The 21,178-nt window shown below is 29.9% G+C and overlaps 1 protein-coding gene across 1 annotated transcript; it reads left to right on the forward strand.

The window, feature by feature from the left end:
- Nucleotides 1-2,924: 2,924 nt before the first annotated feature.
- Nucleotides 2,925-7,387, forward strand: LOC129318510 (putative wall-associated receptor kinase-like 16). Its single transcript, XM_054963333.1, has 3 exons — nt 2,925-3,988; nt 5,223-5,417; nt 6,044-7,387. Exons 1-3 carry the CDS (start codon nt 3,136-3,138, stop codon nt 7,234-7,236), a joined length of 2,241 nt encoding a protein of 746 aa, XP_054819308.1. The 5' UTR covers nt 2,925-3,135; the 3' UTR covers nt 7,237-7,387.
- Nucleotides 7,388-21,178: the final 13,791 nt, after the last annotated feature.

Genomic DNA, 21,178 nt, shown 5'->3' on the forward strand with positions numbered 1-21,178 from the left:
TTTTGTTACTTAGTTTATGATTACAATATGCACCAGTGACAAACACCTCTCTCTTTCTTTTGTGGTAATCAAAACACATGGTTCAACAACAACATCTTAAGCATTTGAGAATGAAGAATCCATGATTCAAGAGTGAGTGTAACAACATTAACTGGGTGGCTCTTTATAATTGATTAGTTTGGGTTAGTCCATTCATATAGATGCAGACTTGTTGATTTAATAGCCCATGGATTTAATTAGAGGTATCATGGGATGATAAGGGAGGTTAATGCATCTCAATGAATATTGTCATATGTGATGAATATAAAATTTGAATATTCTGGTATGTTTCATGAGCGTGAATATGATTACTAAGAAATTGCCTACTTTACATGCTTATGATTGATTGACTTACATGTGCATGATTTAGAGTTATTTAATTATTGAGTAGTCACACTCACCTATCGTTTAATGTATTACAAGCACTAGTCTCGATCAGGGCAAAAAGGAAGCATTAGAGCCACGTGATTAAGTTTTTCATAATGAAATGCCTTTAGTAATTGTGTAGTATGTGTGAATGATAATTATATTGCCAAGTAGGTCATTTATTCAATATGCATGCACTATTGGCATATCTTATGTGATGGGTTGTAATTGAGGCCCTAGATCTATGTGTTGTATTAAATAGATCTTGTGAATAGGACTAAATTATTGGTGCAAATAAGATCTTGAGGAATTATGAAATGAGATGTTGGAAAATGGTATTAAACCCCCTTGATTTTATGAAATTTAGGGTTGAGGGTTGAAAATCATATTGGTAGTGGTTTTGTTTGATGTGGTTCATTGTACAGGTTATCATAAGTCTTTTGAATTTGATCAAGGTGTGGTTGCGGGCTTTTAGCACTTTGGTTGGGCTTTTGGACACCTTGAAAAGTTAAAAGTGTGAAAATATGATTAATGTGATTTCAGGTGTCCAACTTAATGATATAAATTAATTTGGAAATGAAACTGATTCCATTAGTTAGTATGCTAAATAAGTTATATGCGGACACCTAAATTACCCTAATTAGACAATAAACGGAGATTTAGGGTATATCAAAAGTTTAGCCCCCAGATCTAGTTTTACAGCAAAGTGCTGCCATTATTGCTGTGCAGTGCACCACGGTTAATGCTACCTTCACCATGGCGCATGTCACGAAGTTAATAGGCCTTGACATATCGTGACTTGGTCGCAGCGACCATCACTATCATTAATCATAAGCTGTTTTAATTTTATTTTTCTTGTTTTCAAAATACATTACATTTAATTATTAAAAAATACAGCTATCTTGAACAATAATTATCATAAACTACCATCATTAATCGCTAGTGACCATCACTATTGATCAATTTTTTAATTTTAAAACTATTTTTAAATTAACACAACTAAACAGATTTTTCTTTTGCTTTATTTTGAAAAACAATTTTAAAAACTACATTGCAAAACAATTTAAAAAAAAACAAAAAATGAAAATAAAAACCAAACATGCCATTAGGGCTTGCTAGGTGTTTGTTCTCTTAAAAAAAAAAAACTTGTTTTGTAATGTAGGTTTTAGAATTATTTTTCAAAACAAAATAAAATAAAAATTTATTTAGTTATGTTATTTAAAAATAGTTTTAGAATTAAAAATAGGCTTATTACAAGTGATTAATGATAGTGGTTTATAATAGAAATTAATCAAACTAAGTATAATTTTTAATAATCAAATATAGTGTGTTTTAAAAGCAAAGAAAATAAAATGTATACAATTATAAGATGTTTCCATTTTTTGTTTTTTAAAAAAAGAGAACATTTTTAAGAATAATTAAATTCAAAATACTTATCAAAACAAGTTTTTTTATTTTTTATTTTTAAAAACATAAATAATTTTTAAAAACAGAAATCAAACAGGCCATTACTAGCATCAAAGTTTGCCTCCAAGCTCAAGGACAAAATATTATTGGTTTGAACACCATGACAAATAAAAATGATAGAAAATTAAAACTTTAATATATTGCAGGACGCTTGGAGTCTAAAATAATAATAAGAAAAATCTAAGTTAATTTCAGAATTATATGGTGATTGGATGGTCCCAACTCATAAGATGGGGGCCACAGTAGACAGCACCACACGTCCAAAGACTTGGACTCGCCCAAGTCCTCTCTCATACATGTAACTTAGCTCGTTACTTGTCGCATTATTGGTCAAAGTCTCTCACTTTGTTTTGCTGTTTTCATAACGGCAAAATAAAAAATAAAAAATATATTTAAAAATATGTTTTCTGTTATCTATTCTTAAAAAATTAAAAAATCATAACATCTTTTAAATGTTTTGTTATTTTTATTTTGTAAAACTAGAGAAAAGACAGAAAATATTTAACTATTTTAATTTGTTTCTTTTTTTTTATATTCTTAAAATAATTCTGTAAAATAGTTTTTTAGAACGGGTTTTGAAAACAAAATTAAAAAAATGGTTTGAATTAATATTTTGAAAAACATATCACATTGGTGAAATAAAGAATATGAACAAATCATTTATTTTATTAACATAATTATTATTTATGAAATGATGGAATTTTTCACCTTACATCTAATTTTTAGAACAAAAATAACGAATTTTTTAAATTTTTTAGAACAACTTTTATCTTTTTGTTTTTTAAAATAAATAACAAAATATGCATTTTTCAAACAGGTTTTCTTAGAACAAAAAACTCTTTTGAAAACAGGCAGCCAAACGATCACATCAAACCTTCATTAATGGCAATTATGTTAATAAAATAATTTTTTTTTTGCTATTTATTTTACCAATTTAAATATATTTTTAAAATAATAATTCAATCGTATTTTTTTATTCCTTTTCTTAAAACTTTTTCTAAAAAATTATTGTATAAAATTGTTTTGAGAAGATAAAAACAGAAATCAGAATCAAATAAACCTGAAAGCCTCTCTCCATCTTTAATGGCTTGTGGAGCCATGAAAATGCAATCAAGAGTCTTCGTCAATAGCCACTACCCATCTTTAATGACTTGTGGAGCCATGGAAATGCAATCGAGTCTTCGTCAACATCTTATATAGTGATCATCAGCTTTCCTGATCATCAGAATGCACTGCATTATCACCGTCACACAGTGGTAAACCATGGGCTTGAGTTTATTGCTTTTGATCAAACTGTCATTAGTAGCCTCCACACTGGCATCGCCGGCGCCGGCGCTAGCAGCCGCCAAGAAAGCGGGCTGCGATACCATGTGCGGGGACGTGAAAATCTCTTATCCCTTCGGCACAACCAAAGACTGCTTCAAAGATCCTGATTTTCTGATAACCTGCAGCACTTCGTCTAGATTCCCCGTTCCTTATCTAGGAACCAAAAACAACATCCGAGTTCTCAACATCTCTGGGGAGACCAGTGAGCTGCTTGTCTTCACTCCAGTTTATCATGATTGCTACGATCCCGATGAAGGCATTTATTGGACCAAAGGCTTTCGTGCGCCTTCCAAATTCGCCATATCCAATACAAAGAACGATTTCGTCGTCGTTGGGTGTAACACCTACGCTTTCTTCTACGATATCGAAGAACAAAAACTCTTCGGCTGCAACTCAGAGTGCAGTTACGAGGAACCCTTGGCAAAAGGATCTTGCTCCGGCGCCGGCTGCTGCCGGACTAATTTTGGGCAACCCATTAGAAATTATACTAACAGTATTGTTTTTTATGGTGACCGAAACGTGTCCGACGGCTTCTTGTTTAACTGCAGTTATGCGTTTTTTGCCAAGCACGGAACTTTCAACTTTTCCGACAGCGACCTCCACGATCTAAGCGTACGCAAAAGATCTACTGTGGTACTGAATTGGGGTGTTGATCAGACGAAATCATGCGGTGGAGCCTGCAAAGACGATGAAAGTATATGCGAAGAATCACAAAGTGTCAAAGGCTACTACCTCTGCAAATGTAAACCAGGTTTTGAAGGCAACCCCTACCTCTCCGGTGGCTGCAAAGGTGATTGTAGAATCTTATTCCCACTTCGATTTGTTTTTCATCTAATATCCTAGTTTTGAAACTTTCCAACTCATTAAATAAAATCCCCTAACTAATTACTTTTACTAAGGGCAGTTTTTAAATTTTATAAGAAATAGTCCTTTCAGCCTAAAATATATGACATGTTTTACTGACTAGTGTTGATTTAAAATGTAGAATACTTTGCAAAAAGCCAATATCTTAAATGGGAAAATCACTATAAAATTTCTTATAAGCATTCTAACTATCCAAAAGTCCCACAAATATACAAATGGCTGGGAGGTTCTTAAGACTTGGCTGTAAATATACACCGATGAACAGTGATAAGACGAGACGGAGTGACTCTGTTAATGGCGATAGCGCACTGATGAATGGCGATGGGATGAACAGCGTAGTGACTCCGTGAAACGACAAGGGCACACTGATGAACGGCGACAGGACGATCAGCGCAGTGACTTCGTCAACGGCGAGGGTTGGAGATGACCTTAGACAGCATGTGCGAGACTGATAGTGAAAACCGATCTTCGATATGAGAGGATGTGCAAACCAGTGAGCATGGGCATTTTGGCCGTTTCACAAAAATTATTTGCGGCTAAATCTGAAGGGACCTCACGGCTATTTAATTTGTGCAGATTTTTTTGTGGTTGGAGTACTTGCAAGGACTTGACAGTGATTTTCCCATCTTAAATATAATTCTTCTTTTAATTTTTAAAAATAACCTCACTAAATGTATTGTAAAGAGAAGAAATAAATTAAAAATAATTTTGATTGATTGATTTTAATTGGAAAGCAATCTTAGAAAGTAATGATTTTTTACCATATTAATGATAGAAATCACTTTTAATTTTTTAACTATACTTTTTTCAATCTGTATGAAATTAATTAAAAGTGTCTTTGAACTGAAAAAAATAACATGTTTTTATTCTACCGCTCGATATCTTCCTGAGAGTTTTACAATCATCCATCTAAATTAATTTGAATTTTTGCCGTGAGACTATTATTATCAATGGCTTTACAAGTATTTTAAAAATATCTTTAATATTTTTATTTAACACGAATGTATATTTCATGACTCGAACTTAAGATTTTAAATAAATTGGATCAAACGCTAATTAAATTGTTATCAGGTGCCATTGCAAAGGATAGAAGATGTAGGATAGTTCACATGGATATTTTCTACACGATTAATTTTGCTACGATGTCTCCATAATTTCAGATGTGGACGAGTGCCATGGCATCAATAATTGCACGGAGTCGGCAGTTTGCACCAATTACAATGGTAGCTACACATGTACTTGTCCAAGTGGGCAAAAAGGTAATGGCCTCAAAAACGAAACTGGACCGGGTTCGGGCTGCAGAATTCCGGATGCGGACTCTAATCACGATGGGCGTGTCATTATAATTTCATTAGGTAAGCATACACGAATATTGCATAATATCAAGACATTGCCTCGTTTCTTTATACCTTGCACACATGCACTTTCACAATTTAAATATAAGCTCATGCTATAAAATATGGTCATTTTATAAATTATGAAAAAATTGCAAGTTAAGATTAACTCTAGCAAATTAAGTATGTAATTTTTTCCCTCAATTTAATTTTTAGGACAGCCAAATATTAATCATGAAAGTTTTTTTGCTTCCTGAGTTTATCTAAGTGGAAAACAACTTGTGTGTCTTTCCCTTAAATTAAATTGAAAACATAACAATAAATTATAAAAATGAAAATAAAAATTATACCGAATTGATTTTAGTTACCAATTTTAAAAATAAAATATTTTTAAAACATACTTCAATGTTTTTAAAACTAATGAAATAGTAATTTGTCTAAACTATATCACGTTGTCAAAAAGTCTCGCTGCAATCTTCAAATTACAGTTAATTATTTCTTCATGACCGGTTTAATTTGTTAAGTAGGACTTGGTGTTGGAGACAATAATTAAAAATGAACAGAGGATTTGCATCTTCGCATATATTGAAATCAAATTCGAAACATTTTTTCTAGAATAAAATCTCATTTTGAACTCTTGCTTGTAGTTGTTGCTGTAGCTTTGTTGGTTGTCCTCACAGTGCTTTTTGCATTATGTTGGGCACAAAAGAAAAGAAGTTTGAGACAACTAAGAAAAAGAAATTTTGAGCAAAATGGAGGAAACTTGCTTCTACAACAATTTTCACAACGACAATATACTGAAAGGGCTAAGATCTTTACAGAAGATGAGCTTAAGAATGCCACAAACAACTTTGATGAAAGTAGGATCCTTGGTCGTGGAGGACAAGGCACGGTTTATAAGGGTACGTTGTCAAACAACACACATGTTGCCATTAAAAAGTCTAAAGTTGGAGGGGATTCCCAAAATATTAAAAGTTTCATCAATGAAGTATTTGTACTTTCCCAGATCAATCATCGGAATGTGGTCAAACTTTTGGGGTGCTGTCTTGAAACTGAAGTGCCTTTATTAGTTTATGAGTTTGTAGACAATGGCACTCTTCTTGACCACCTAAGCCCATCAAAAAATTATTGTTCTATTACATGGGAGACTCGATTAAGAATAGCTATAGAGATAGCAGGGGCCATTTCATATTTGCATTCTGCTGCTTCTATTCCAATTATCCATCGGGATATTAAATCTGCCAACATACTATTAGACCATGACAATAGAGCAAAGGTGTCTGATTTTGGAGCTTCAAGACTTGTCCATCTTGATAAAACTCAAGTTGCTACCGTGATCCAAGGAACAATAGGATACTTGGATCCGGAGTATCTCCAAACTGGCCAGTTGAATGAAAAGAGTGATGTTTATAGTTTTGGGATTGTACTTGTGGAATTACTCACCGGGAAAAAAGCATTTGAATTCAATGGGTTGACTAGTCACTTTATATCTTCCATGAGAGAAGACTGCTTGTGGGAAATTCTTGATAAGCGAGTGCTAGACCCAAAGAAGAATGCAAAACAATTGAAAGAAGTAGCCTCATTGGCAAGAAGGTGCATTAGAGTTAATGGAGAGGAAAGGCCAACAATGAAGGAAGTAGCAATGGAATTAGAGGCTCTTATGGCAATGGAAAAAAACCTTCAAGGGAAGGACAAGGATATGATGGTAGAAGAAAGTGAATATTTGGTTAGTAATTTTCCTAATGATGGATATGAGAGTGCTAGTGCAAGTATTTCAGTTGTGAGTTATGATAGCATTCAAAAGCAAGTTCCCTTTGAGATTGTAGATGGAGGGCGATGATTTATAGTATTAGTAAGTGCATTGTGTTTCAAATAGTATTTTGTATTTATAAAGGATACAATGGAATGTGAAGATAATATCTCAGTTATTTTTGCAATCAATTACCATGAATTGAAAATGTATGGGTGAAATTAATGAACTCTCATTGCCTTTACTAAGTTTGTCTCTTATTGAGTTGAAATCCTTTTTTTATTGTTTTCATAGGGCTTGTCAAAATTTTACTCCACTATTATTGGCTAAAATGGCATCTATAAGATGCAGTATTGGATACTTTAATTTTAAAAGAACAACAGTGAAGCCTAAAAGAAGAAATTAATGACAGTAAAGTCTTTATTAAAATTTTTAAAAAATAAATTATAAATTTAAATTTAAATAATTATAAATTCAGGAGTTTAAATTTATTTTTGAATTTCCTTTTTCCTGCAAAACACGTGCAATATCCGAAGAGGCAATATATTCTATTTTTCAACTATTTTTATGCCAAGATTACTTCAAATTGGGAGTTAAAACAACACCAAAGCAACATACGGAATGGACCTATCAGACGCGTTTTCATTGGCTCTCGCATTCGTGTCCTCGCTCGCACTCACCTTGCTCTCGGTCTCTTTGCCGTCGCGTCACACGAGCTTCTCACTCTGCTTCGTCCCCGCGTATTTCCGATGATGTGGTCTCACTAATTTTTCTCATATTTTTACCTTTCGTGATGAAACGCGTCAACCCCTCTATTAGATTACTTGTATTATTTATTATTGTAGAGAGGAGGATTTAGTGGAGGCAAGCTTTGATATCATATTTTTAATTTTTAGTTTTGAACTTTGAACTCTGAAGCTTTTTGTTTTTGGAAGAAATAGCTAGACAAATGAAAAAAAGAAAATAATTTTGAAACCTGCGGATGGATGAACAATTTGGACGATGATGAGAGAGAGAGAGAGAGAGATATATATATATATATATTATGTTTTAGTTTTATTATCATACTGGTGGATTTCATATTTTTTGTGTAATCAAATGAGAAAGATATAAACTTACTCTTTAAAATAATTTTTATTTGAATTTATTTCAAGTTTTAATTTATTTTTTAGTTAATGTTATGCAATCTTTAAATAAGCTTTATGTAGGTTTTGGTAGGCTTTACTACTTATAGTGTTCAAGGCCTAAGTTTATAATTTTTTTTAAGGCCAACATCATATGTTGACTTTTAAAAGAGCTTTAGGTTATGCTAGATTTATTTCAAGCTTAGGCTTAAAGTATATGAAAAAAAGCTTACATACAAGCTCATAGATTTGACCTATTTTCACCTTTAGATGAGGTTGCATCGAAATCAATATAAGATATATATATATATATATTTGTTATATTTTAATTGCTTCTTTTAATTTCTAGCTTGTAATATTTTAATTTTTTTTTTAATTTCGAGTGTATTTGAAGCTATTTTTGCTTTTATCAAAAACAAAAAGAATAAAATAAAAGTTGACTTTATTATAAAAGAAGACATTCTAGCCGTTATCCAAATATAGTTATTTTTTACCATCATCAATTAATATCAATTTAAATGTTATATTTAATTAATATCCAAATATGCCTATATATAATATATATAAGAAACATATATAGTGACACACACAAAAAATAAGATAGATAGCTTTATTTTCTAAAAAAGATGACAGATAATTTTTTTTCCCTTTTTGAGTGAAAGATAACTAGATATTGATAATCAAAACCTTTTTTTTTTGTTGCCCACTCGGTATCCAGAGCTTCATCTTGACTAATCTGAATCTAAACTTCTGCATACATAAGGCTCAAACTCGAGACCTTACTTAAGCAAAACTGAGCTACTTGCCACTCAAACCAGCCCCCGTTGGTGATAATCAAAACCTTACTATTTATGATAGTGAGCTCTTAAAGAAAATGGGGATTGAAATAACTGTATGTTGCGGAACTAGCCTCCTCTAACGATAGTGTTTTTGGTGATTGCTTCCCAATAGTTGAGGAGGACATCATTGAGTCGCTAAGATAGGATATAACTAGCTATGAAGTAAAAGGTGCAGTATTTGCAATGGGGCCCCTTAAAGCCCAGGGCCCAGACAGGCGAAACCCCTTGTCCTTTTAAAGTCAATGGGAGGTTGTAGGGGATTCTGTTGTTCAATTAGTCTAGCAAATCTTCTATAATCCTAAACTGGTGAGGCATATCAATGCGACAAACATCATTTTAATACCAAAGGTAGATGTTCCAAAAACTTTGAAGGACTTTCGACCTATTAGTCTTTGCAATGTGGTATACAAGGTAATCACGAAGGTGCTTGCAACTAGACTTAAACGTCTCATGCCTAAAGTTGTGGCGCTTAATCAGTGTAGTTTTGTTCTTGGTAGACAAAGCACTGATAATGTTATTGTTGCACAAGAGATTATCCATTCCTTCCATAAGCGAAAAGGGAGAAGGGGGTTTATGACGTTGAAGATAGATCTTGACAAGGCTTATGATAGAGTCAGGTAGGATTTTGTGACTAAGTGTTTGGAAGAGCTCAACATTCCCTTGATCTTTATTGATGTGGTGTATAAGTGTTTATTGACAGCTACTATATAGGTAATGTCGAATAGTGAGAAAGGTGATACATTCACTCCGTCTAGGGGGTGAGACAAGGTGACCCTTTTTCATTGTATCTTTTTGTTTTAATTATAGAGAAACTAGGGCACATGATACAGAATGAAGTTGATATAGGGAATTAGTTTCCATTTAAATTAAAAAGGAACGGGTTAGCAATATCTCATCTTTTCTTTGCTGATGATTTACTATGGAGCAAGCAGGCTTGTTAAAGGCTTGTCTAGATGACTTTTGTTGCAGTTCAAGAGAGAAAATTAATAGTGCTAAGTCTAGAATCTTTTTCTCTCAGAATGTTTGAAGAGCACACGCAACTGTAGTTAGTAGCTTCTTAAAGTTTACAACTACAAATGATCTTGGGAAGTATTTAGGGATACCTTTACATTATAAGAGAGTTCAAAACATACGTATCAACACATTTTGAATAATATAGATAGCAGATTATCTTCATGAAAGGTGAATACTCTATTTGTGGCAGCTAGACACAAATTGGCTTCTTTTGTGGTGGCAGCATTACCAGCATATACAATGTAATCTACTCCATTACCAAAACACATGTGTGAGGAGATTGATAAGAAGTGCAGGAAGTTTATATGGGGAAGTATGGATTCATACATAAGATACATTTAGTGTCTTAGGGTGATGTGTGCCAAAGGAAAGAGAATGGAGGACTCGGTCTATAAATGGCTAGTCGTCAAAGCAAGACATTTATGATGAAACTTGGCTGGGGACTAATTCACCAATGTGATGGACTATGGGTGAAACTTATACATGAAAATTACAAATATGGTAATGATGTTATTCCTTAGGTGGAGATTTGTAAATGCAGATCTAGTGCTTGGAGGGGTATTAAGGAAACATGGAATGAGGTTATATCCAGTGCTGCATAGCAGGTGGGTAATGGTTCTATGGTAAGGTTTTGGCGTGATTGTTGGCTCCCTCATCATGAGCCATTATTACAGTATGTGATGAAGAGTGTTCTGGAGGAAATTAGTAACCACATTGACGAGTATTTGACACCTTCAAGCAGATGGATAATAGCTAAGTTTGTCGAGTATTTGCCCAGAAACATAATTGATGTTATAAATAGGATCTCAAGCACTGGGGATGAGGATATACCTAGATAGAGGTGGTCGAATAACGAAGAGTTTACAATAAAGTTGGCTTATAGCAGGCTTTGTAATAGCAATGATGAGGTACGAAAACTTTTATGGAGGAAGGTATGGAAAACTCCTGTATCCTAATGTAGTAAAACTTTTCTTTGGCTTTGTGCTAGATGAAGGCTTATGACTAATTCTTTTCGAGCATCTAGAGGTATTCAGTGCAGTGTCTCATGTTCCCTATGTTCTCATTATTGCGAGAATGTACTATATGTTTTGTGAGATTGTCTGATAGCAATGGCATGTTCGAAACAGTTGGTGCATCTTGATAAAGAGACGATATTTTGTGAATTTAATGACCATGTCGATTGGTTAGATTGGAATCTTTCTCAACGACATGTAGTCAAGGGAGTTAGGTGGGATGTTTGGTTCGCCATATTATGCAGACAACTATGGATTAATAGAAATGTTAGAGTCTTTCAAAAAAAAAAAAGCTATTGGTGTGCATGTGACTCTTGCTTAAGTTCAAGCGATGGTAAGGTGGTCTAGTCTAGATCTCATGGAAGAAGGGAGGGTGAAAAGCCAAGGAAGATGGAGAGCTATAGAGATAGGGACTATCAAGATCAATGTCGATAGGGCATGTAGGAGGGATGGTGTAGTGGCCGGGTGTGGAGGTATAGCGAGAGACCATGCCGAAAAGACAATGGGAGGCTTTTTACATCACATCGGTCAAGCGAGCAATCATCATGCAGAATTGTGGGGGGTGATATGGGCTCTTAAGAGAGCTTGGGACTTACAATGGAGGGAGATTGATGATGTTCAGACAGACTGTATGGAGGTGATTATGGCACTCAAGGAGGAAATCATGATTTATCACTTGAATCGCAACCTTATATCTAAGATTCAAAGTCTAATGCAGAGGGATTGGAGGGTGAAAATGATATGGTGTGGTCATGATGCTAATGCTATTGCTGACAAGCTTGTCAAAAAAGCCCTTGATCTTGTTACGGGAGCTGTCGTCTTCATGGATCCCCTTGAGTGTATTTATGAGCTGTTAGTTGTTGATCTAAGGGCCTAGTACCCTTTGTGTTTTTTCTTCTATTTAAAAAAAAAACCCTTGTTCACATTTTCCTTCTATAGAATGGCCATTTTCGGGTCAAAAGGCATAATAACTTCTTCAAATTTTGGTTGTTTTCCATGTCAATAAATTTTTCGAGCTCTAAACATCATACAATATTTATATATTTAATATTTTTTTTGGAAAATATATATGCTTATTTTTTAAAAAAAATTTAATCTTATAATTTTTAAATAAATTTTAATTTTAAATATTTTAAAATGAGGTCCAAATATTAATCATGTAACTTGACAGTATTTATCACTTGCATTCTTTAAGTATAAAAGTTATTCAAAAATAGTTATTTTTTTAAAAAATATAGTTAATTTTATATACTTAATATATTTTTATTTAATTGTAAAATCAGTACAAATAAATTTAATTTATTAATGATATTAATAAAAAAATTATTATAATAAGTGATATGTAAACTACTCACAAGGGGCGTTTATATGTGTATATATATATATATATATTACGAATTATATGTGAAGGTTGGAAAGTAATAAATGATTATTTTCATTCCCTCCCATTTCAAATCAGTTTTTGACTGAAAAGGCAATTATATTAAAAAATAAAAATAAAAGGAAATTCCAAATCACTTCCACCTGTGCATCCTTTCTTTAATATATATATATATATATATATTAAAGTTAATGGATACACGTGGAGAGAGAGTAGAGGATAAAGACTGTGACTTACTATTTACCAACAACACCTAAAAAGCAAAAGCCAAATCGTCTTCTGTCCCTTTCTTCGTTTGCTTCCTGTCGTGCACCACACTGAAGAAGCTTTGACGCTTCGACCTTCGCGATTTCGTGGAAGATTTGGTAATTTTAGAATAGAAAATTCATATTTAAGGTGAAACCCACCTGCGAAGTATCTTCTTCTCTCAACTTTTTCTTTTGAATCTCTTTCATCTTTCTCATCCTCACAAGAAAAACAATGAACACTTCAGCAGAGTGTCGGCATAAAAAGAAAAAACGACTTTCATGTTTTCCCATCTTTCATCTTTTTTTTTTTATATTTTAAATACCAGTAAAAAATGTAACCCAGCCAACTCGTTTCATTAGCCGGGTTCTTTTGAATTAATGCTAGAAAAGTTTAGATGACAACCCAGATGAATTGATTGGCCAATCTGATCCGATTTTCCATTCAATAGGTTTGTTACATTGTGCTGTACTAATTTATTTTGTTAGACCTTACTTTCTCCAATTCACTTTATTAATCACATTTTAAAATAATAAAATTATTTACTTTATAAATTATTAAATTGATAATGATATTTTATTTTAAATAAAATATTTAAACTATCCTTAAAAAATAAGAGGAAAAAAATAAAAAATAATATTATATATTTTATTTACTTTTTAAAGGTTATGTTTGTTATTTTATTAAATTTTATTTTTATATTTTTATTATATTGATATTAATGTAATTAATAAAAATAATTTATAAATAAAATTAGAGAATATATCCTGTTACTTGTAATTATTGGTTTTATAAAATGCTAAAACATTATTTTCGCTTTATTCTTTGTTATGCCTGCACTAATGTCACCTCAAACTATAAATGCTAATCATTATCATGGTAATCACATCGATCACCACACTAGCATTTTTTTTTAAAACATTGTGGATCACGTAAGCTAATATATTTTATTATTGTTCTCTTCAATGAATGCTCCCAGAGTCTTGAAAAGGGAACACTCTTCTTTGATTTTATTCTTATCTCGCATTAAATTATAAAGAAAATTAATGGAGGCATAAAATGGTTGACCACCTGAAATTTGGATTTTTTGTTTCGTTCCTCTATTATTGCCCAACGAATTAAAAAATAATAGTAAAAAGATACATGAAGTGGAACCCCTTCATTAAGCAGAATTATATTAGGGATTTCTTGGGAAGCAATTGGCCGGATATAACTTAATTATCCATAAAATAATTGGACTAAACGAACAATACTTAGTTTATTTAATAAAAGCATGACTCAACCAAGAATTTGATCTAGTGAATGGGGCACACTAGTATCTAATAACATAACAATCAGACAAAGGTTCAGATTTCTTCTGGGAGAAATTCTAATGTTTAATATCTAATCATGCTTTGAATAGAATTATCTATGTTAAGAGGACATATATGAGCAACAAAAAAATAATAATAAAAGCATGACTTATGCTCTATACACTATTATGTTAATATAGTATTGGATTTGAATCTCTAATTACACTTGATTGATCATAATCAATTTATAAGTATTTAATTAAGAGTTTTTTTTCGCTATATATGATACTCATGTGAGTTTTTAAAATTCAACTTATGTAAAACTTGTCGTATAAAAAGGAGTGGAAATTGTTGTATTGTTGAAGAACAATGATAAGGCTTCTCTCGCCAAGTGATTTGACAACGTTTTACGTTTGCAGCCAACAAAGATGAATCTAGACTCTCGTACATTGTGGGGGCAAATTTTCAGATCATATAAAATATGGGGGCCAAAAAACACTTTTATCATTTTTAAAAGAAATATAAATATGGGGGCAAAGCATTCCTTTTTGCCCTCCTTGTAACTGTGTGGTCTAAGACAATTCCCTTTTTGTTTTTGGATTTGAGATTGGTTATAAAACATAGGTAAAGTTAGCAATATTTTTAAAACCGAACTATCATTGAATTAGAAAGGTTAGCAATTCGCATGGTTAATAGTCAAACTGATGATGTAATAATTAAATTAAAAAAATTATATATGTATATAATAATCTAAATATAAGAAATAAATATAAAATTACTACTTAATTTAAAAATAAAATCAAATATTTTAAGTTTATTATAATTTAACAAGCCACATGATGTAACATAATATCAAATAATTAAAAAATTGGTTATTTTCTAAAAAAAATTAAAAATAATTTTTTGAATAGTTTAATTTTTAAAAATCAAGTCTAATCTCCGGTTTGATCTCGATTCTCGATCCAACCGTCGGTCCAAAATAGCTCAACCTAACTCAACTCTAGAATAATTTTTACATATTAACTGAACCGAAATCCAAACTAATCGACGGTCGAATCAATCCGACTGTCCGGTCCAGTTCAGTTCGATTTTTTTAGTTAGTGTGAAATATAGAATTGGTTATTCTACAAATTACTCACTCCAATATTATTTATAAAGTATTCGGGACATCTTTTACGTGCTTTGAGAAAAGTTGTTAATTGTTAATTGTTAATGCTGTTTTTTTGTTTGTTAACTTTTATCCCAACTTTTCAATTATACTCATCTTAAAAATATGGAGAGAAAACTAGGTCACTTGGTTATCTGTGTAATATTTTTTTCCAGTATAAGGGTAAAATGGGAAGTTGATTCTCACTTTTTGTTCAACACCTTCAAGGATAAGGATATTTTTGTGTTTGCAAAATACTCTATAACGAGGATCAGATCGAGGAAGTTGATGCCAATCATAACCACCAAAACTTTTTATGGCCAATTTTATCCATTATTTGGGAAACACGTACGCAAGAGAAGCTAAGAAAGGAAGCGACTTTCTGATCCTAATTTAATCAACACTCTCATTATTATATAATTATATTATCTTCATCTTTTCATGTGTACTTTACAGGAGAAAGCCACACACTAGAACATTCAAGAGCAGCAGTCATCCCTCCACTGCCATAATTGGTTTTAATTAATTAATTATCAATAAATTCGTTTGCTTTTAACCTGAGGACGATATATAATTAGAGAACCTGTATGAGAACATCATTTCCTTCCATTATCTTAGTTTATGGATGATTGAATGTTTTGGGAATAGTGGTACAGGCATTAGTGCCTGTCTACTAAATGGATTAGGAAAGTCAAAGGAAGTCAATTTCGCATGAGAATGATATGTGGCAATAACTAACTTTGTGTGTTATTGATAGACAAAGAAATATTATAGGGTTAATGCATAAATTTATCTTCAAAGTTTTTGTACAAGCGCAATTTATATTCTAAATTATTTTTTATGTAATGTCATCCCAACATTTTTTTAAAACAACACAATGTTGTCTTGATGTAACAGAAAGACTAGGTTGACTACTATCTAATTATATTTGACTATGAAATTTTATGTTGGCATGCTACATTAACAAAATAACAAGTTGATTTAAGGTATTAACAAGCTTGAAAACTTAAAAAAAAAAAAAGTTCACAACATATGTTAAATTTTGTATTGTGTGTGGTATATATATATAATGAAAAGTACATGATGGCTTGATGACTTTGGGTTCAAACCCCCCGGCCACTTTGGAGATTTATTTACGCATCAAATCCCGAGGACTGTAAAGTAATACAGATGCGATTTTCTCTATATATTTTCAGTTTCTCAAAATATATTTGTCCATATTTAGTACTGACAAAATTTAAATTTACTTAATTATTAAACATACAGTGATATTTGAAATGAGAATAATTTTTTTCTTTAAGAAAATATAAACTAACATAAGATCTATTTTCTATGACAATTGATCATAATTATCATGTTAATATATTTACTATTGCCATACATTATCAATTAAATGAATTCAATAATAAATTTAGTCAGCAAGCAATAGACTTTTCTAAATCGCACTTTTTTTTTTGCCGAGATAAATCGCACTATTTAAAATGCCAATAAATCATTCAGTGCTAGAAAATATGTGTGATCTTCTTGAGAAAATTTACTCGTCAAATTTTTCTAATGAAAAAAAAACTGATTGGAATATGAATCATAGTATTACAAGCTTGATGTGTTTAGAACTTGACTACTGTAGATGAATTATGTCAAATTTTTGTGGAAGTTAAAAATTTTAATTTTAATTTATTAATTTTTATGCTATGAAGAATTGACGAGCAAAATTTAAAAAATAAATGTGCATATTTATCTTGGTTATACTTCCTTCATTAAAAGAACATAAAGTATTTTTAATCGAACCTCAGTCATCCCTAATAAAATAGTTACTTATTTTGAAACTAACATAGTCTTTTCTTATGTATCCTATTTAATAGGTCTTTCACTCTAAAATAAATATAAAGTAATTTATTTATTAGATTTATTTTTAAAAAAAGGCAATGATCATATAAAAAAGGTAATGATTACATCTTAAAAACACTAAAAATGCATTACATTTTAAACACCTAATCCCTCAAAAAATGTCTTATTTGTTTTAATGAAGGGAGTATATATTTGTAAATTTGCAGATAACTATCACCACAAAAAAACAGCGGATTAGCGATGGAATGTTCTATCACTAAAATTCTATCATTATTTCGTCAATAATCTATTAGAAATAATTTACTGACAAAAATTTTTGTTAATAATTTTTAGGATATCTTATTCCAATTTAATGATAAACTTTATGATAAAAAATTCTGTCACAAAGCTTTTTGTCACAATTTCATTGCTAATTTTGTCACAAATTATTTTTAATTTAATTTTATTATTTTAATATATATTTATATATAATTTATTTAACAATTTATTATTATGTTATAAATAAATAATTTAAAAATTATAATTTAAAATAATAAATTATTTTAAATTATTTGTATATTATTAATAATAATTTAAATTGTATATTTAATTATTCTTATTTAAAAGTAAAAAATAAATAATTAATAATTAAAAAATTAAAAAATTAAAAAATATAACAGAAATAATTATTATATATAAATTAATTTTTCCATATTAATAAATAAATATAATGTTAAAAAATAAGTAAATTTAAATACTATATTTAATAATAATTTAAATTTAAATATTCATTAATATATGTGTGTGGTTAAGTCTTATATATTTAATTTATCAATTAAGATTGAAGATTCTTTTTAACTTAATTGTTAATAAAGTGAATGCAAAAGCACTAGGAAGTGTGAGGTTGTGGGTTCGAGCTTGGCCAAGATATAATTAAAGGTAATAATATTTGACATGACAATGACAAATGATGTGACGGTGAGATGATGGTGAAGTAGTACTGGTCCACTAGGTGACTAGGTAGTGGTGAGGCGGTATTAGTCCACCAGATGATATGGCAATGATGTTGTGGTCTATTTAAAAATTAGCAATAAAATATATTTCATTTCAAAATTAGGATAACTTATCCTTATTTAGTGATAAAAATTTTTTGTCAATATTCCATTACTAACGAATTAATGATAATGTTTTTACCAACAAAAAATATTCCGTCACTAATTTTGTCACCAACCCATTCAGTAACATAATTTTCACTGATTAGCAATTTTTTTTGTAGTGTATGTTAAAATATTTATATTATGTTAATATATATATATATATATATATAATTTTAACAATTAGCTTATATGCTTTGCAATCATGACCCCCTATATATTATCATTGTTTTCAATCATTGGATTGAACTAATATTCTAAAGAAAGAATTACAGAGAAGTCACAAAAAGACTAATTAATTTAACTTAGATTCTAAGGGCTAAATTTTAAAAATTTACAAGTTCAACTCTCAATTTTATAATTTTATTGTAATGAATTTGTAACTTAATTTTTAAATTTTAACATGATTTAAAAAAAATAAATTTATTTTTCTCTTAAAATTTGAAATATAATTTACAAATTCATTACAATAAAGTAGCAAAATTGAGAACCAAACTTATAAATTATTTGAGCTGACACTTGAAATCTAAGTTAAATTAATTAATCCTTTTGCGATCTTTCTGTTATTCTTCCTATTCCAAATCACACATGAAAAGAAGTATTAAGATCTGTGAAGCTAATTATAATACCAAAAATTTTAATATGGTGTGTGGACATTGATTTATATGATGACCAGATTACCATTAATTTCACAATTAGAATAACTTGAAAATTAAACAAATAAGAAAATATTTTATGATAAATGATAGAAGCATAAAATAAATTAAAGGAGATAAAAACTGAAACTTTATGTGCATGCATGCAATATAACATTAAATTTGTGTGTCTAAATTTTGTGGGAAATAACAGCAAAGCCATGGAAAAACAAAGATGTTCAGAAGATTTTTAGTCATGTGATACTGCATATGGATGTTTGGCCGTGAAATGCAAGCTAAGTTGGTCTTGATCATCCAATTCCCTTGTTTGCTGAAGAAGGAAAACAGGATTAAAACTTTGAGCATCATTCATATTTCATTGCCTTATTCTGGCGTGGAATATTGAACAAGAAGGAGACTTGGTCAATGAGTCTCCCAACTTTTGTCATATTTGTGAAACTTCATCTTCAAGCTTGTTTGAGTCAACGCAATGAGCAAGCCTTTTCGTCAATGTCTCTCTTGGTTGTTGAAGATGTTGATATGGGCCGACGTACAATATAATATAATAATAATAGAGATGTTTGGTCTGGTGTTATTTAGACGATAGAGAAATAAAATTTTTTAATTTTATTTATAAGTTTGTACATCATTAATTTTTCATCATATATTTCTACTTTTATCCTTTATTAAATATTGGTATACCTTATTAAAGTATATATATATATAATATAAAAATAAAGGTAGAAACTTATTAAATTTTTAGATAGATTAATTAATAAGTTTTAAGAGTTTTCTTAATTTTAATTAAACATGTTAAAAGTGATTTATAATTAAATAGAATGAGAAGACTACACTAATCATTGCTAGAGTAAGTGATAACAGATTTAATATATCTTAAACAAAGTCTTAAGAGTTTCAGTGTTATTAATAGAAATGATCATATTGAAAAAACATAATTATTATCTTATTAAATACCTTATACTATATTAAAAATTAAAGAATTCTTTTAAAAATCACCCCATAATAGAGACTGAAGGCAGTATTGGATACTTAAAGGATTTGCCATCATAATCACAAAAAAAAAGTATCAATAATACTCAAAGATAAAAGGAAATAAGCCCATGCAATAGAAATATTGCTTTGATAAATACTAATAGGGGTTGGAGTGAATCATATTTTATCATCTCTTAAGTAAAGTCTTTAAGTCTTACCACTAAAATAAAAAGCAAAATATATTTGTAGGTCTTTACAGTTTCATTTATTTTTAAATTAGATCCCTATAATTTATTATTTTAATCAAACATTTATAATTTGATTTGTTATATATGTTAACTCTTGAAAGTTAGAGTTATTAATTAATTATTAAATTATACAAAACAAAAATACTCTTGTAGTTTATAGAGAAGTTAATTTAATACTTTTAGCCAAAATCAAGAAAAGAAAATTTGATTTAATACACTATTTACATTTTTATTAATTTGTTATGAAAATTCTTCTTGTATAAAATAATATTTAGAAGACAACTTAATTATATAAATTTTGATTTATAAAAATTATGTAAAAGGAAAATTTAAGGATTTTAACATTTAGGGATTAAAATAGTTGATCAAACCATAAGTATTCAATAAATTGTAGAGACCTAATTTAAAATAAAATGAAACTGTAAAAACTTGTAGATATAATTTTTTAAAATAAAAAATATTGGAATCCCGCTAATGAAGGTTGACTTCTTGAGTTAATAATATATACTAGAGGCTTGTCATCCATCAAAAATCAAAATAACTAAAACAAAGCTTTGAAAAAATGATTTTCACACCACTACTAGTCCGTTCAGATTTTATTTGATATAATTAATTATAAAAATAATTAATTAATATAATTAATATTAATTACAATTGATTACGTAATAACATAATTTATTTAAATATTGTAATTAATTTTAACTATAAAAATTACCATAAAAGATATTACTTTATTGTATTTAATATTATTAAATTTGTTAAACTTTATTTAAAAAGTAAAATATATTATTTAACAGTAAAATTAAATTTATAAGTAATCTCTCATAGCTTATTTTAAAATGTAATTGTGGTTCAATAATTAATTATTAACTTTTTTTAACTGTTTGGAATTTTAAAAAAAAATTGATTATTTAAGTCCTATAATCGATTATAATTTTTTCCTAAATAGGAAGTACATATAAAATTAATGACAAAAGATCGAAATTAATTCCACAATAATGTCATGATGACGATGATGATGACGAAGATGAAAGTCCAACTCTTTCTGGCCACACATCGGCTGGCACCAGAAATGTTAGGTGATGCAACTTTATCTTCTCGTTTAGGAAAAAGAGTAAA

Source organism: Prosopis cineraria, unplaced genomic scaffold (genome assembly GCF_029017545.1).
Source record: "Prosopis cineraria cultivar Desert tree isolate PC_DT_omini unplaced genomic scaffold, ASM2901754v1 PC8, whole genome shotgun sequence".
Lineage (NCBI taxonomy): Eukaryota > Viridiplantae > Streptophyta > Magnoliopsida > Fabales > Fabaceae > Prosopis > Prosopis cineraria.